This window comes from Lupinus angustifolius, chromosome LG06, assembly GCF_001865875.1.
Source record: "Lupinus angustifolius cultivar Tanjil chromosome LG06, LupAngTanjil_v1.0, whole genome shotgun sequence".
Taxonomy (NCBI): Eukaryota; Viridiplantae; Streptophyta; class Magnoliopsida; order Fabales; family Fabaceae; genus Lupinus; species Lupinus angustifolius.
This window is the reverse complement of record NC_032014.1, coordinates 8,741,614-8,760,099: the sequence shown is the minus strand read 5'-3', so window position 1 is coordinate 8,760,099 and position 18,486 is coordinate 8,741,614. Positions and strand designations below refer to the sequence as shown.

Genomic DNA, 18,486 nt, shown 5'->3' with positions numbered 1-18,486 from the left:
TCTTTTGTAGTTTAAGGAATTGACTGCTTCAAAACTTAGAAAACTCTAATGTTGTGGTTTCCAAGATACACTTTCCATATTTGGTTTGATAAAAGAATAACCTAAGGGCACTCGTTAACGTGGCCCTTATAGTATTTTTAGTATAATATGTATATTATTCTTTTGAAAACTACAAGGTTAATTCGTTAATTAATTCATTATGTAAAAAAATGAAAGTATAATTTTGTAATGAGGGTGAAATTGAATTTCTTATCAAGCCTTGAAAATGTAAAATACAGTAGTTTTGAAACAAAAATAGAAACTTAAAACTATGAAAGAGAAGGAATGTAGGGAGTAATGTATTTTAATTCAATTATTATGAGGAAAAGTCATTCCACATGAATTATACACGCATTGCACTCATGCTAGCCTAATAAGTTGGCCCGCCTCTTCACTTTTCTTCTGAACCCCAAAATGTTTTTGATAATGTCCAATTAATATCATATACCTTTCTTTTATGAACATTAATATTGTATGTCTTGCCAAATGTCATTATTACCATAAAATGAAGAAGACAGCTCATAAAGAACATAAATAGTAAAAACCTATGTCCAATGCATTTATCAATTCATAAAGCTTTCACCCACTTTCAGTTGGCTTTTTTATTGCGCGATTATACCCATACTACTCCTTACAGATTTTTCAACTTCATGAAGTTGTACAGAGGGGGAAATAGAAAACCCCATAGTCATTAAACAAGGTTTTCCAGAGACGATAGTAGACATAGTTACTAGCTATCCATTAAACGATAGATTGTGGAACCTTCTAAAATGTTCGAACACAATCCCAAGTTATAGTTAGGGTCATAAGTAAAGTCATGTGTCAGATGTTCTATAAAATATATTTCTGATACATTAACCTCATTAACCAAAAGAAAGTCACATGAAAACAGGGCATAAATAATTTGGTATGTCAATGTAAATGGCTTGTGAAAATGAATAACTAGTAAAGTTTTATTTAGATAGTATATTGTAGTTACTTTTGTTATGATAATTTTATTTAGATAGGGATTCAGTTAATTTGAGTAAAGTAAGTCCTCCTAGTAAGTGAATTTCCTCCATTTTATTTATTTTAAAGAATGAAAGTTCGATTTTAACATTACCCTATTTCTTCTATTTAGTTCGTTATACAAATTGAACTTATCCACCACTATTATCATAAGTTGTTAGTGGACTATTGATTTCCCTATTCTATTGGCTACATGTGAAATGAGTTTTATCAATATATAAAACCACTTGTGATTTTACCAAAGGGATCAAACTATTTCTTTCTTCCTGCTTTATTGACACGTTTTCTTTCTCCATAAATAAAATCAAGTTCTATTCCTAAATATATCTTCAACTTGTATTTGGTCTTCTCATGAAACACTAGAATCAAAGGAATGCATAAGATGACACAAATCAGCTGCATCTGCTTAACATTGCTATAACTGAAACTCAATTGTTGAACCAAAATGTTCCAATCATACATTCTCAATTAAATGTTTATCTTCTAATTTAACAACACAATAAAGAATATCAAACTACCAACAAGCTGCATTAACAATAGTTCTTTCAATGCTATTTCTCCCCTTGTTTTCTTTAATTTTTCTCACGTAATGCTGTCCAAGTCTAAAAAGACTAACTGAACCTTTACATATCTCAATCAATCACATTTCAAAACAAATATCAATGAAGCAGAAAAATAAAAACTTTTATGAGCACATTCAGCAAGCACATCCACCAGATGATTGAGAGTCACGGCCAGCAGAAGACAGGTTCACATCAACCAATTCTTCTTGTTTGGTGGAAGATAGTGTTTCCATTCCAGGTAATGCAGCAGCAATTTTTCGAAAGAGGGCCTAAAACATATAAGTTTGGCAAAACATACAAATAAAATGTCAGAACAGGGGATATAACAAGTATTAGATATATGAAAGCAAGTCCAAAATACAAGAAGCTACAATTTGTTTATGCCTAAAAAGAGTGGATAAAATATTCTAAAACTGATTTTTGTCACAAAACTGATTTTTGCCTTCTCTCTACTTTTCTGCAGAAGCTTATTTCGATAAGCTAGAAAATATAGCTTCTCAGAAGAGCTGAATGTCCGCTTTTATTAAGCTTTTGTTTTTATTTTTTTGTAAAAGCTCAACCAACCAAATTTTAAACGCCAAATGCAATTTTTTTTAAATTAAAAAGGCATTTTTTTGTGAGAAAAGTTGAAACAAGTGGGTCCTTAATTACTCATCTTGTAGAAACACCCAAGTTTTCTCTGCACGCTGCTAGACATATGTCAGTAAGAAATGATACATAACACAATAGTCCATTAGAATGTGATCTACTATCACACATTTGAACCATTTGCAATATCTAACCAAATATAATGACATGGACAAATAGTTGTACAAGAAAATCTTATTCATTTGTTCTTTCAAGGCTAATTATAAAGAAAAAAATACATGCACCCCAACACCGGTGAAATAACTTAGTTCTTGATAATTTGAAGCTGATCTGAACATGTAATTTATTTAAAAATATATGGCAAAAGAAAGGGGAGGTTTACCTTTATATTAAAGCCAGCTTTGGCACTAGCTTCAATAAACATAACGTTCAGTTCACGGGCCTTTGTTTCCCCTTCCTCTGTAGAGACTTGCCTGTAAACTCAAGCAAAGACTATTGCACATAAGGAAAAGAATGCAATAGGAAATGTAAAAGGGAAACTGGATGGAAATGTAAAAGAATTGCTATAAGACATCAAAACAAGGACAGGAAAACAAAGCATATAGGGCTAATTCCTAAGACTTAATCTTTCATAGTAACTGTCCTTCTGATAAGTTTCTAAGAAATAATCACCATTCTTACTTAGTACACTAATTAGGAAAACAAAGCATTTACCAAGTAAGGTAAGTAGTCCAGCACAAAAATAATAAAAAAGTTCAAATTTCAACAGCTTTTTTCCAGTCAACTTTAGCAACCACGGTGAAAGGACAGAAATCCACAATGAATAACAATTTTTACCATCCCTCATCCTTTTTCACACAAATATCTCTCTCTCTATCACTGCACACATATCTGATAATAATTGTATTGAAGAAAAGAATGGATAAAGCCATGTTAGCAACACAGGTGTGATACATTTTTCAGCAAGCTAGATATTCATAGTTTTTTCAAGGTTTTCATGCATTATAAATAAGGGGGTGATGTATGTGTCTAATTTACATAGCTCAAGACATTTTTCATGTTATGCTATTAAAGTTGAACACAGTACTGGTCGTGGCATTATCAATGAATTAAAAAGACAGTTCAAGGCTTAAAACAGTGGCACACTAACTAACTCAGCTATTTAGTTCAGATCTTAACCAATTTAAAACTAATTTTACCAAGAAACACTAATTTTCCACCTTCAAATAATTTACAATTTTTTAATGACATGTAATCTACTGCAGACAGTAGTATTGTCTCAGTCTCTTGGCTCTCTTCCCCTTTGTAGAATGAACTGATAATTTGTGCAGTTGTATGTACTCCCCTTGCTAGTTGCTACAACAATTTATTCTTTACTAATAACAATCATTTCTAATTGTTGAATTAGTAATTATCCAAAAATCAAAATCAAAGAAGTCACTAGATAATGGAGAATAAAATGATTCATGTCACGAAACAGGTCATTATAAGCTAGCTGTTGAATTCAGTCAACTGTCGATTAGCCATTACCTCTTATCCACAAGGTCAGTTTTGTTCCCAACGAGAACAACAATGACATCGCTGCCTCTCTCACTGCGCACCTCTTCAATCCACTTTAATGTATTTAGGAAAGTCTGACGACCTATATCATAAGAATACTGAATAATCAGAAAGTATCCATTAATGTGCTATGGAAAAATGAACTCAAAGGTATGTATTCATGATTCAAGTAATCCACAGAGATCCAAGAAGGTAGTGGCTATTAGAGAAGGCTACTTCTAGATAAATTTGTAGTTCCTGATGATGTATCACCTGACAAGGACAGGTACTTCCCGACTCTGGGGAAGGTCACGTGTTTATTCCCAAGGGTTTGCAAGTTGTAGTATCTCATCCAAAATAAAAAAGGAATAACGTGAAAAAAATTAAATGGCAGATGCATATTCTTCATAGGAATAAGTCTTTGTGTATGTTTTACAATAACTAAATAATGGATTGCAAACCCAACTCTTCAAATTCAACATTTAGATGAGGCAGCATCCCAAAAAATAAAATTTAGAAAAACATCTTGAGTTAACTATTGATCAATTATTAATTTATTATGATGCAAAATCTGCACGAAAATACAAATTGCAAGAAAGGAATAAAATATATCTAAACATACTTGCAACATCATAAACGATGACAGCAACAGATGAGTCCCTAATGTAGCTTGGAATAAGACTTCTAAATCTTTCCTGTCCAGCTGTATCCCTGTCATAAAATGTGGAACATTTTTTGAAAGGGCAAATAAAAATAAAAACTGATAGTGAAAGAATCGTCTAGTGCTCATATGTTGAAACTAAATGTTGCGAATTAAACACATCAAACATCACGGACCTCACTCTCGATTACCAATAGGTATCAATTTATAAACAGTTTAAGTGGGGGCATAAGGCCAAAATATGCAAAGTGGGATCAAGTCTTGAAACTATAAACACCAAATGCAGCAGGTCCAAGATGCCTTATAACTAGTAGCACCATATTTGAAATTGAGTCAATTAACTTTAAAAAACATTTAAATTCAGATGAACATAGATGAGCAGAATAGTTAATGGTAGTTAAAAGCCACTACAAATGAACATTATAGTGAGACTAAAAGGTATAAGTTAAAGCCAAAGTGTACCACATAGTCCTTCAACTTTTAAAATGTGCAAAAAACTCAGTAAATAATGATGAGGCTTGTGACATATTTGTCCAAAACTTAATAACTGTCAAGTTTGGACCATTTTCACATTTTGGGAGTTTAGGCAAAGTTGGAGGGTGTTATTTGGAGTTTTCTCAATATATAATATATGGTCTAACATACAGAAGAAACAGAAGAAACATTAGATTATGATGCACGTACAGTCCAGTAATTTGCACGTTTTACAAATGAGTGAGAATGAATAAAAAGGGAAAGGCAGGAAAGTTCATTCTCATTTGCATGAAGGTCCTGTGTTTACTCTATTCCAGAATTTAGTATCCCAGTATCTATTTATATTTAATGAGGAAGAGCAAAATTATATTGTTATGACAATAGCATTGCCACTCCCCTTCAGATCAGTCCTTCCATTTTTAGAACAGAAAATTCTAGGAAAACAACATCGCCCTTGCTTCCCCTTCCACTTTACTATTACTTACCCTTCCTAATAAAATTTGCAAAATAAATATGCCATATCTTACCATAACTGCAGTCGAACAGTTCGATCTTCAAGATACATAGTTTTTGATAGAAAATCAATACCAATTGTAGCCTGTTTTGCGAAAGGAAAAGTAGCTGAGTATTAGAATATGGTGTAGGACTTTGAAGGCCTGTTATGATTATAAGTGAACGTAGTTGAATGATGATCTTGTAATGCAGACATGCATGTACATAGATTAGAGGGAACAAAGATTGAGAATTAACAAAATAATCCAAAGTAGTATATGAACAGGAAGTTAGTACTGTGAACATTATAATCCAGTTGAAAAAATGGATCACAATGGTGAATAATGCATAAATATGTAAACTCGAAAGTTGAAAAAGGAAGTAAAGGCAGGAGAATGTGGCATATATGATAGTTTGAATACTATTTTGAATGAATAAGCATGGCTACGAGGTGAAGTAAAAAAAAAGAACTAAAATTAAAGGACAATGTTTTCAAGTAAATCCTATCTTTATCTCCACACAGTTCATATAAACAATAAGAACAGGCAATTAAAACAATGTCGGTCGTAGATCAGCATCCGGCCAATGCAAGGCCCGGGTAGGGTCAGAGTTAGATCAAACCATAGTTGATGGGACCAAGTAGAATTATGGTTTGGCTAACCACAATAACTTTCTGCTCAGTGGTAAGTGATCTATGCAATAAATATCAATTCATAGTTTATTAGCCCCTTTGTTAAAGCTAATTTCACACACAAAAAGTTATTATCGTGATTACAAAAAACCACGTCTAACACTTGCACAAATGGGATTTTAAGAGCAGAAGCTACATTTAAAAAAATCAACTTTATATAATATATCTTAAGCCTGAACAAAGTAACAGAAAGACCGTATAGCTATAACTTGAGTATTTGAGCTCCTAAAGATTCAAGCTTTCAACATATAACAGCGCTTTTGAGTAAATAGTTCAACTTATCACTCATTCAATAAGCATTTTTTTTAACCTTATTGAAATAAGAGTTTAAATGTGTGAATAATGAACCCATGAGTGATCATAGGACATTAAAAACGCGATCTTAACGTGAGAAGAATAGAACATTACATAACATAAGATGAATGAATGAGTGAGTGGATCTAATAATGTTGTTTATTGAAGAATGAAGAAAAAAGAAGGGTAGATCTGAACCTGATAAGTGTTATCGAATTTATCGTACATGAAGCGAGTGATGATGCTGGTTTTGCCCACAGATTGATCACCTAAGAACACCAATTTGTACTTTGCAAGTGCTGATACTGGCGCCATTTTTGTTACGTGAGAATCAAAGAAGAAGAAGAATGCTTAGATTTGATTTTATTTTATTTTATTTTATTTTATTTGATTCTTCCTCTTCTCAATTCTCTCTATTCGTTTTTTCCCTCTCTTTAACCTCAGTTTAGTGCATGCTGGTTTTTTTATTTATTTTGTTTTACTTTTTTAAAAATAATTTCCTATTTATATCTTACTAGATTCCATTTTATGTTTATAGTTATGCGAAATGCCTAAATCATCTAAAAATTGAATTCAATTTGACTGAATAATTATATTTAATGAAAATGAGATGAAGACAAAATAAAGTGAAAAAGTGAGTAATAAACAAAGATAATTTAAAAAGTAGAGTATAAGTATATAGATTTTTAAATCAAGAATTGGGAAAGTCATTAATAGATATGGAAATGGAGATTATGTATAATAGAAATCTTGTTTAAATTAATATCTGCATACAGAAAACTGAATTTAAAAGAAATGAGGATATATGATGTGAAATGATAAGTAATAAATAAATATTTACTTGGAAAGTAAATAATAAAATATATTGAATTTCTAAAATATCAACAAGTATGAAATAAAATGATAAAAAATAAAAAGTTAGGAAATACATGGACTATCTGATTTTGATGGACATAAGAGATTGCAATGTTAGTATAAAAAGACTTCATTCAATCTTCATTTTTTTTCTCAAAAGTGAAAGACTAAAAAGATGCTTGATTAATAAAAAAGGAAAATACATTCAAATTTTATAAACTTTACTTCTTTTTTCTTTTCTTTTGTAAATAGACACTATAAATTATTCTCCTTCCTATTTTCCATTAAACTTTATTTTTTGGATAAATTTTTCCTTACATAAATATTGCATTAAATTATTAATATGTCAATAAGAAAATCATCCCTATCAAACTAATAATAATAGCAATAGGCACATAACTACAACAATACATGTTAGTCAAGTCAACAGTCGAAGAAAACTGACATCAAAATATAAATTGATTTAAAAGAAAATGATAAGTAAAATTTAGAGTTAGAAGAGACAATAAAATAATATTTGTATATAAAAATTAAATTAATAATAATGTAATGAGAGACAAATTTGAAATAAAAAATAGATGAGTGAGATGTAACATTTAAGATGGTTCTATAGACTTTACCATGAAAAATTGGATTTACAATGACTACCTAATCTTAATCATAGTGATGCATATATCATTGTAACAAACATATTTAGGAAAATGATATATCATCATATATTATAAGAAAAGTAAATGTATCATAAAGTAATATTTTGTTTATTAATAATTGATTTATAAGTGACATGTGTTATTTTTTGTGGCATATGAGGATTTATAGGAGAATTTACTTGGAACATATAACATTACCTACGTGTTTAATCTAAGGAAAATTATATATTTTGATATTAAATCTTATATTCACAATAAAGTAACACATATCATAAATAATATATTATTTATTAATAATTGATTTACAAATGACATATATCACTTTTAATTTCTCGTGGGTAAGAGATATGTCAGTACTTTAAATCCAATTCATGATAATGTACTACAAAATAAGACCTCGTTACCAATAAGGTGTTAGTCTATTAGTGTAAGGTCCTCATAGATTCTAGAATGACAAAAAATGTTGAGAGTTTGATTTTTGAAAGCAACACTTGTTATAAAGAATAGTCATAGACCACAAAAAAAGTAATTTTTTACTAAAAAAATATGAGAAAATACTTATTGATCGTATAAAGAAAAAAACTTTAACCAAAACATATAGAAAAGTACAAAAGGCACACTAATCCTTAAAATGGATGAATTATCAATTAATGCAAAATCAAGTCAAGTTCTAATTTACCAACGGATCAAAGACCAACAAATATGGTTTTACTAGCATGTTATCTTGAGTTAATAGTGAATTTGATTCTATATGGTCAATATACATATAAAATGCTTATTTATGGTTAAATAATAGTCAAGTTATAACTAAGCCAAGATGGTGCAAATATATTTTCTACAAATCTAAATATTATATATTAAATGAGAAGATATTCATTCACACCCAAATTAAGTTATATATAGCTAAATAATGAAAGTATAGAAGTAGAAAATCAAAATAAGATATAGATATAAGTAAGAAAGTTTTGGTTTGACTATCCAATATTTTTATGAATCAAGATTTTGAACTGGTTATATATATTTTTTATTTATTAATATGATTCCTTCCTTTTTTACGAATAAGCAAATTAGTATTGTGTACCAAAATTGTTGGATAAAAATTACCCTTATTTTTTGTCAAACAATTTTAGTACATAATACTATCATACTCATTCATAAGAAGAGAATGACTTATATTAGGAAACCTATATATATATTTACAATAATAAAACTGAAATTAAGTTGAATTTATCTAGTTACTGTGGACAAATTTGCACAATTTACATATAAAAGTTATAAACTTATAGAAATAAAAAAGTGAAATTAAGATATTTTCTATAAAAAATTGTTAATATTGTTAATCATGGTAATAATGTTGATGATGGTCGTATTAAGATGATATACGTTCAATATTAAAAATGGAAATTGTGAAAACTTTTATTTTAAAATGGGTAAAAATATTCAATTCAAAATTTGTCAAACATAGCCCCAATATCAGCCTTAATTTTCTTGTTAGTAGGCTTAGCCACATTGCATGTAACAAAAATGATTTACGATGCATAATCATGTATTTATGAATAAACACATTAATTTGACCCATTAATGTAAATTTGCCCTTTATATTTAACCTATGTTATCTGATTATTTGATTGTTTACTAGTAAAGAATTCGATTCCGGTAAAGGATATTTATTGGGATGAATAGTTATATATCAAAAATTAATTAGTTCTTTATCCAAATAATAAATAAATACATTCATCATACCAATTTTTTTACTTGTATAATTTATAATGTGAATATTAGAAACACAACATATTACTCATCGGTAGGGTGGCAAAATGGGCTTGGCCCGACGGGTCAGCCCGTTCGAATAGGTGTTTTTAGCAGGTCGAGGCTGAGGGTTTTAGTCCAAAAGCCTGTATTCAACCCGTTTTGGAAGCCCGTTTTTTAGACGGGCCATGGAGGGTCGGGCCGGGCTGGCGCGACGAACCAACATTAAAATTAAAGTTCATTTGTCTATCATGTTGCTCATTGCAATTAAGAGTAAACTTTTACAATTTTAACTTCTGTTTGAATCCTTAAGCATATAACTATTATTTCTCTTTGTAAAGTGGACATTTAATATCTCATTATGTAATTATCTATTATCTTCATTCTTATCCAATTATTGTGCTTGTTATGAGAAGGTGGAGTTTCACTAACAATTATGGATGATTTTGATTCCTTTTGGAAAATTAATTGAATTCGACTGAGTTTGTTTTTTTAAAATTTATGAGTTACAAGCTCTATTATGAACTAGGAGTCTAAAAGTTTATAACTATGATGGTTTATTGTTTAGAATTTACAAGTTTTATACTAATGTAATATATTATTATGAGATTGTGTATTTTGTTTGTGATTTTTTGTTTTTAAAGATATTTATGAATGAATTGAATTATTTATTTTGTCTAAAAGTTTTTAATGTGTGTTAAAAAACAGGTCAGCCCGCCGTCCTGCCAAATATGGGTCGAGCTGGCATTTTGAGTCATTTTAATAATAAGAGTCGGGCCAGCCCAACCTATATTCCGACGGGCCAAAAGCGGGCCAGACCGAGCTGGGTCGGGCTGACCCGTATTGCCACCCTACTCATTGGTTGTTTTCTTGACAAGAAAAGTCATCTATGATTCATTTTTTTAATACATTCTATATTTTTAAAACAATATAATATATGTATATTATTAATGTAAAGATTTATACAAAAATATTATATTATATGTCATTTATTTGTATTTTTTAAATATGAGTAAATAATAATTAAAAAGTATTTGAAAAAAAATAGAAAACAAAATTAGAACAATAGAAAAAGCAATGCTCACACTGCTAAAACAAAATGGCAATGAGGCCAAAACCTGTCTTCTTCAACCCAACTTCATCATCCCTCCCCTTCAACAAAATCCTTCCATCCGAATTGAATCTCAACCACCCGATCCTCCGCGCCCTCGACTCATCCAACGGTCTCCATCACTTCAACCAAATCCACGCTCAACTCACCGTTTCTGGAATCTTCCAACACTCTCTTGCCGCTGGAAGGTTCATCAAAAAACTCTGCTCCAAACCTCACACGCTCGCACGTGCCATCCTCATATTCGATCACGTGCGTTACCCCGATGCTTTTCTATGCAACACTATTATTCGAACCTATGTTTCCAGAAATGAGCTAAACGCTGCGTTTCGTTTCTACTATGATAGAATGATGAAGAGAGGGGTTGAGCCTAATTATTATACTTTCCCGATTTTGATTAAGGTTTGTGTGGAATTAGGGCTTGTGAGAGAAGGGGAAAAGGGTCATGGGAGGGTTTTGAAATTAGGGTTTGAGTCGGATTTGTTTGTGAGGAACTCGTTGATTCGGTTGTATTCAGTTTTCGGGAGAGTTTGGGATGCGAGGTTGCTGTTTGAGGAAAGTTCTAGGTTGGATTTGGTGAGTTATAATTCCATGATTGATGGGTATGTGAAGAATAGGGAAATTGGGAGTGCGCGGAAAGTGTTCGATGAAATGCCTGAGAGGGATGTTTTGAGTTGGAATTGCATGATTGCAGGGTATGTTGGGGTTGGGGATATGGAGGCTGCGACTGAGTTGTTTGAGAGAATGGATGGCAGAGATGTCGTGTCTTGGAATTGTATGGTTGATGGGTATGCGAGGATTGGGAATGTTTCTATGGCAATTGATTTTTTCGATCGAATGCCTATAAGGAATGTGGTTTCGTGGAATTGTGTATTGGCGTTGTATGTGAGGATTAAAAGCTTTGTTGAGTGTTTGAAACTATTTGATAGGATGATGGAAAGTGGAGAAGCTAAGCCTAATGAAGCTACCTTGGTGAGTGTTCTGACGGCATGTGCAAATTTAGGGAGGCTTGATTCGGGTTTGTGGGTTCATTCATTTATCAAAAGTGAGAACATTAAACCTGATGTATTGCTTTCAACATGTCTTTTGACAATGTATGCTAAATGTGGGGCTATGGATATTGCTAGAGAGGTTTTTGATGAGATGCCGGTCAAAAGCGTTGTATCATGGAACTCTATGATCATGGGATATGGTTTGCATGGCAATGGGGATAAAGCTTTGGAACTATTCTCGGCGATGGAGAAGACAGGTCCACTTCCAAATGATGCTACTTTTATCAGTGTCTTATCCGCATGTACACATACTGGCATGGTCATGGAGGGTTGGTGGTACTTTGATCTCATGCGTCGAGTGTACAAAATTGAACCCAAGGTTGAACACTATGGTTGCATGGTTGATCTCCTTGCTCGAGCTGGTCTGGTGAAAAATTCTGAAGATCTTATAAGAAACTTACCTATGAAGGCTGGATCTGCATTGTGGGGAGCTCTACTTTCTGGTTGTAGGACCCACTCAGATTTAGAGCTTGGAGAGATTGTAGCCAAGAGGCTTATTGAGGTGGAGCCTCGGGATATTGGCCCTTACATATTGCTGTCAAATATATATGCCGCCAAAGGCAGATGGGATGATGTTGAACATTTGAGATTGATGATAAAAGAAAAGGGATTGCAGAAAGAAGCGACGTCCAGCTTGGTTCATCTCGAAGATTTTAAATCTAACTATTTTGTTAAAAACAATTCAGTCCATAGGAAAAGGATAATGTACTCAATGTTGGGTGAATTAGGTGCACAGATGAAATTATCCCTTGGAGATTCAATTGAGGAAGACAATTTAGACCTGGATAATAGTTATTAGATTCTCTATGAGATTATATGATGGCTTCCTTTACAACTTTATGAATTTGTGTATCACACGCAGTAAGGAGAAAAGAGCATGCTAAGGAATGAGACATCAATGTATGGATTGTGGGTCTGGAGGAAAACAAGTCATGATAGAAACTGCCATTAAAGAATGAGATGTTTTCCAGAATGAAGATGCAATGATGATGAACTTGTAAGGATGACACAAACAAAAGGGTATAGTAAATGCCGTAGGGTCTGATTTTTCTTTTGAGAGATAATTCATTTAATTGAAGAAGAATAATAAATGGCTGGCATAAATATGCATTGGGCATCCAATTTATTTGGGGTCTTACGGTTTATATGAATTAAGGCTTGCAAGTAGCTGGTAGTAACTATCAAGGAACATTCTGCCATGTGAGAAATACTTGCAAGAAACTGAGATTAGTTCTAATTTTTCTAACTATTATTCTAGCAGCAAGTTCCACAAACCCATCCCAAAATTAAGAGAGATTTAATAAACTAAGTGGGTTTGGTTTAAAATTTATTCTAGGAATGACATAAGGAGACTCCTCTAATGAAGAGGCAAATGACTTTGTCTTTGTATGATGTGTTGTTTTTCTTTAACACCATCATAATCTCAATAATCAGAGTTTTGCTTATACCAAATCTCTAACACCATCATATAAAAAAACTCAACTATTTATCTTTGGTGTATCTTGTGAGTAAAGAGTAAAATTTCACCCAGGGGCAGCAATAATAACCCCTCCATCACTCACCTATATCATATCATGTAGATTTTTAAATAACATAATAATTATTCTTGCATTTACTGCATCACTACGTGGCTTTCTATTTCGCTCATAAATGTACAGAAATCATAATGTAAGCTAATTTAAGACCAAATAGAAATGAATAGTGAAAATGACATGACATAAGTAAGAAGTAATGTGTCGTGTGTATTCATAACATGATAAGATTAGAGAGACATGAGGATCTTCACAAATCTAGACAAAAGTCTTCACGTAACCATATTTGAAATTAAAAACAAGAAAAAAAACTACCCCGCTCCAAATTATGTTCAAATGTCTTTTCCATTTGTCTTTATATCAACTCCCAACATCACTTATGTTTCTCAACCACTTAGTTACCTCTCTTTCAAACAAATCACCGCACATTTCATCTCTCTAAATAAAAGAGTCTCTTACATATTTTAAACAGAATACTAAAGCTTCTAATACGCCAGCTAATCCTAGACAAATTTTTGTATACGTGTCAAGATGAATTAGGCTTATAAGAAGCTTCAGCATTTTGTTCACCTTTTCCCTGATTTAGTAAAATAAATTTCTTCGTGAAACATTTAAATTCTTTATTCCATCCTTAATGGATGAACTTATTTTGAAAATACCTATGAGACTTTTTAATATTTCAATCAATATAGAATCTATGCATTGATAGTGTAAAAATTTATACACTATCCGTTTATCATCCACCATTCATTTGGATTACTCTTTTCCAAAGAGTCAATGATAATTAAAATGAAAGATAAATGATATAGTAACAATGTAATTTTTTTTACACGATTAATATATACATATTTTTCTCTATTCTAATTATTTTTTTGTCAAGCTCTATTTGAACTTCCAATTGCAAAAGTAGAGACATGAAGGTCTCCTCTTGTCTACATTGTACGGAACACATGAATGGGACTCCTCTCAGTAATGGAGAGACAAGTGATGTCAAAAACTAAAGAATATGTAATATGCTTTTACATTTATACCTTTATATTTATTATCATAAGACAAATTTACCTTTCAAACTAAATGGTAAAATTGCACTTGTCTCTTCATTAATGGAGAGGAGAGTGAACCCGGAACATAGACATTGCATACTATAACAAACATTGTACAAGAATATCGTACAAGTAAAGATAATCAAGTCCGAGTTTCAAGTCACTTAACAAACCTTTCATCAGTGTTATGATTTGCATTAAGAATATCTAATACTTGATAAGGGTAGTTTTTTCTGATCATGGTTATCATTGAACCAAGTACAAGGGTTTACATGGTTTAGTTGGTTGAAGTATTCAATGATATCTTCACCTCAAATAATGCATCCATGGAAACAAACACAGAAGTTGTAAGATTAGGAGTTTGATAACACTTTCAACTTTCACAAAACCATATAGGCAAATATTGTAAAAATATGATAACATCATTAGATTATGTTAAGAAACAGGTTACCATTGTATTATTCAAAAATTGTTTGAAATGTAATTTTTCGGAATCATGTTATCTAATTGAAACACTAAAAAGTGAGTTAGGTTGGCTTTCACTCTTATCCTTTTCTACTAAAATTTGAATTGTAAATTTAAAACAAGTATATATTTCTGCTTGAGACCAAGAATGTGCTCATTTTAAGATGATGTCTGAAAGGAACAGGCTAGCAAATACTACCGTTATTTCAAGGATTGCATGCATGATTTAAAATTAAAACAATGTGCAAAGGTGTATTTTAGCAATATGATTTTGTTTCCAATGATCTTTCCTTATAAGTAATTAATTCATATTCCAAATTTTAATGATGTTTAATGTTCTGATCATCCATGATTGGTTTATGCTCCTACTCCATATTATAAACATTTTTAATCAAATTAAAGAGATCAATAAAAAAAAGTTTAAATTTAGTTAACATTCTTTATTTTTTTTAAATATCACCCCTCTATTCCATAAGTTGAGCCCCTCTCCACTATAGCAGAGTCCAATACCGTATAAATGAGGAGAAATTTTTTCTTTATTTTAAAATTCCTACTAAGCATCCTTTGATTTTAAGATTTTATACATAGTTTAAGAAGTCATCAACTAACATATAATTTGACTAAAATAATTTTATTTAAAACTACATTAAAAGAGAATATGAGAATATAAGGAAAAATAATTACCCAAATGCGACATAGTTAAAACTACATTATAGAAAGTACCTAATAATAAGGAGTACAAATAGTTTAAATTGTAAATGTATTGAAATTAAATATATATTTTTAAAAGTACTAACTTTAGCTTCTTAAAGGCAAAATAATTGTTTTAGAGTTGGGTAATATTTTGCATAATAATTAACCAAAGGTAGAAATGTATCAGGTTTAGTTAAGTTTTTGGTTTTTGGTTTGTAAAACTTGTTTTGGTTGGTCTTTCCTTAAATTGTTCAAAAGTTTGGTTTTAGCACAACATGCCACACCAATAATTAGTAGAATAAATGACATTTCGTGGTATTAGTTACTAAAATCAAACTTTAGAATCATTTAAAAACCAAAACAGGCAAACAAGTTTGAGACAAAACCAAAATAAAATAAATCTACTTACACTCGGATAAAAAATATATTCAAGCCCTCTAAAAAGTAACAACCATTTTCAATCTTAGTCTTCCTAAATAAATAAAGTTTTCAATATTTTCCCAAATTAAAAATTGATGGTTACTCTCATTCCATTTTTATGGTTCCCATTGCAATAGTAACAATATCAAATATGAATATTTTAGGGAAACAACTTCAACAATGATAAAAGTTTATTTTAAACCGAGGTAACATATTTTCAAGGGTGGGAAATGGGAAATGATCTAAAGCAAATTACTCATAATATTTTAACTCAAACTATGCTAAATCATAAAAGGCATCAATATCACACATGTCAAGGCTCATTTCTCAACTCAAATCCAAATGAGATGGCTATAACTTCATCAAAAGTTCCATGATCAGCAAATTTGTACCTCAACCCTTGAAACCTCAACACAATCATCACCTTTATTATCTGCCTTGGATTTCTTATTATCTAGATAATGTTGATAGATATATGAAAGAAAACCCCACAATGCTAATAGTAATGCTATAACCTTCACACCATTGATCTTGTCATGAAAGAGTAGAACAGCAAGGATTGGAACTATAGGCAATGCAAGAGTACATATTATATTGGAGAATAATGAAGATACCTCAAAAACCAACCCTATTAGACCAATTGTGGATATTTGCCATGTCACAGCAGTCCAAATCAGTGTCATTATATATGACACTTTTCCCTTATGATATTCATTCATCTCTGAGACCAAAGATTTCCATTCTCCACTTGCAAACAACCCCATAACACAACCACATGAAGCAATGAAAGATGGGTAAAGCTGCATGTCTAAGATAGCAGAAAAGGTTTTTCTTTTGATAAATTTCTCAAAAGAGAATTCCACTAGGGAGAGATATAAAGAAAATACAGCAGATGCACCAAGGGTGCAAAAGAACCCAATTATATACTTCTCTCTTGGAACACCCAATGAGTCCTCAGAATCTATATTGACTGCAATCAATGAAGCTGATATGGTAAGGATGACTATTGAATTTACTATTAGTGCTGTGAACTTCTGTGAATTCAGGAAAAAAGAGAATAAAGCATTGAAGGCTAATTGAACTGCACATAGTAGAGAATATGTGGAAACTGGGAGATACAGAAGTGCATAGGAATACATTAAGTTATCCCCTACCATAAGTAAACCAAAACCTATATAGAGGGGGACTAAGGTACAAATTATTTGTTTAGTTTTTGAGGGATCATTGGTTTGCATGTTGATAAATTTGGGATTTGGAGGGAAGCAAAAATAGAGTGGAAGTAGTAATGGAAAACCAGATGATTGAACAAGTGTTGATATCCATTTGCTATGACCCCCTTTATCATAATATAACCTTCCTAGAAGAGTGGCTGAAGATTGACCTGCCATAACACAAGTAACGTAGAGACATACACGAAACCACCATCTATAGTCTTTGAATCTTGGATGCTGAGATTGCTCATTCACAATTGTGCTTCTATGTGAGTTCTGATCTTTTCTGTCGTCTGTCAATACTTATAACAAACTTATATTAGTTCTAACTTTTTTACGTGTTACTTAAGTGTTAGAGATATAATCATACTATAACTTAACGAGTAATTATATAATCACTTAAAAAAGTTACATATACTTATTTTCAAAATTTTAATAGCAAGATCTTAAAACTCGTTATGAATATATATAAAGGGGTATATATAGTAAGAACATACAATTTTAAGGACATATATAAATGATTAAGATATCAAATATTAGTCATAAAACAACTAAAAACATAAACATACTCATATTTTCTAATCTCACACCATTTAAATTAGACTCATTATAAAATTTATTTATTCTCATTTCAAATAATAATATTAATAAATATAAGATATTATTATGCCACATGCTATCTTTTAGGCTATTTTTAGTTAATCTCCAATGACATCTTCATATTCTTTTTGTTTCTGTAAACTCTTTTTAGAGGTACCATCCCATATCACATTTAGGAAGAGTTGAAATTCTGTTCAGTAATGAAGAGATAATTTATCTCTTCATTACTAGAATATGTGGCTGAGATTTTTTAAACTTTATTTATTTATTTTTTATTTAAAAATAATATAAAGTCATGACCATTGAAAAGTTTTTTTTACCACATATCATCATCTTGTCTAGTACTGGACTTTCTAGTACTAGTACCGGAGAGGATCCCTTTCCATTTAGGAACTAGAAGAGAGAAGAAGTATTCATTTTTTGTTTCTATTTCAAGAAAATAATAACTACACAAGTTCCCCAACCTCTCCCAAAAATAAAGGAAATTTTGTAAACTATGTGTATGAGTTAGAATTTAGAAACTAACCTGTACTTTGTAGCTGCTGCTCTTGAACTATCTCCATTAAAATGCAAGTCTTAAAACTAGAGAATGAAAGTCTAAAAACTATGGTAGGGATTACATCAAGGTTTGAGATGAGGCTTTCAAAGCATTACTCTGCAGCCATTTCTGAAGTGCAGCTATACACTACTCCCTTATGTACACTTTAGAAGCGAATTTAAAGAAGAAATTTTTTCTCCCACCAGCCCATGAAAAAT

The 18,486-nt window shown here is 31.2% G+C and overlaps 3 protein-coding genes across 3 annotated transcripts; 1 reads left to right on the top strand and 2 right to left on the bottom strand.

Annotated features, from left to right (window-relative positions):
• LOC109349595 (ras-related protein RABH1b-like) lies at positions 1,431-6,743 on the bottom strand. Its single transcript, XM_019590463.1, has 6 exons — positions 6,548-6,743; positions 5,400-5,470; positions 4,360-4,448; positions 3,729-3,840; positions 2,581-2,671; positions 1,431-1,879 (listed from the first exon to the last, which is right to left on the bottom strand). Exons 1-6 carry the CDS (start codon positions 6,662-6,664, stop codon positions 1,745-1,747), a joined length of 615 nt encoding a protein of 204 aa, XP_019446008.1. The 5' UTR covers positions 6,665-6,743; the 3' UTR covers positions 1,431-1,744.
• Positions 10,662-12,583, top strand: LOC109349594 (pentatricopeptide repeat-containing protein At3g29230-like). The gene has a single exon (XM_019590462.1). It carries the CDS (start codon positions 10,703-10,705, stop codon positions 12,563-12,565), a length of 1,863 nt encoding a protein of 620 aa, XP_019446007.1. The 5' UTR covers positions 10,662-10,702; the 3' UTR covers positions 12,566-12,583.
• LOC109349592 (probable purine permease 11) lies at positions 16,251-18,486 on the bottom strand. The gene is made up of 2 exons (XM_019590458.1): positions 18,257-18,486; positions 16,251-17,423 (listed from the first exon to the last, which is right to left on the bottom strand). The coding sequence occupies exons 1-2, from the start codon at positions 18,291-18,293 to the stop codon at positions 16,297-16,299; spliced, it is 1,164 nt and encodes a 387-aa protein (XP_019446003.1). The 5' UTR covers positions 18,294-18,486; the 3' UTR covers positions 16,251-16,296.

What these genes read in the sequence shown, in the direction of transcription:
- LOC109349594 (XM_019590462.1), top strand. Translation starts at nt 10,703, where the DNA reads ATGGCAATGAGGCCAAAACCTGTCTTCTTCAACCCAACTTCATCATCC.
- LOC109349595 (XM_019590463.1), bottom strand. Translation starts at nt 6,664, where the DNA reads ATGGCGCCAGTATCAGCACTTGCAAAGTACAAATTGGTGTTCTTAGGT. An exon ending in ACTGACCTTGTGGATAAGAG is followed by an intron (nt 2,672 to 3,728) that starts GTAATGGCTAAT and finishes TTGAGTTTACAG; the next exon opens with GCAAGTCTCTACAGAGGAAG. An exon ending in AAGCTGGCTTTAATATAAAG is followed by an intron (nt 1,880 to 2,580) that starts GTAAACCTCCCC and finishes TATATGTTTTAG; the next exon opens with GCCCTCTTTCGAAAAATTGC.
- LOC109349592 (XM_019590458.1), bottom strand. Translation starts at nt 18,293, where the DNA reads ATGGAGATAGTTCAAGAGCAGCAGCTACAAAGTACAG. An exon ending in GCAGCAGCTACAAAGTACAG is followed by an intron (nt 17,424 to 18,256) that starts GTTAGTTTCTAA and finishes AAGTATTGACAG; the next exon opens with ACGACAGAAAAGATCAGAAC.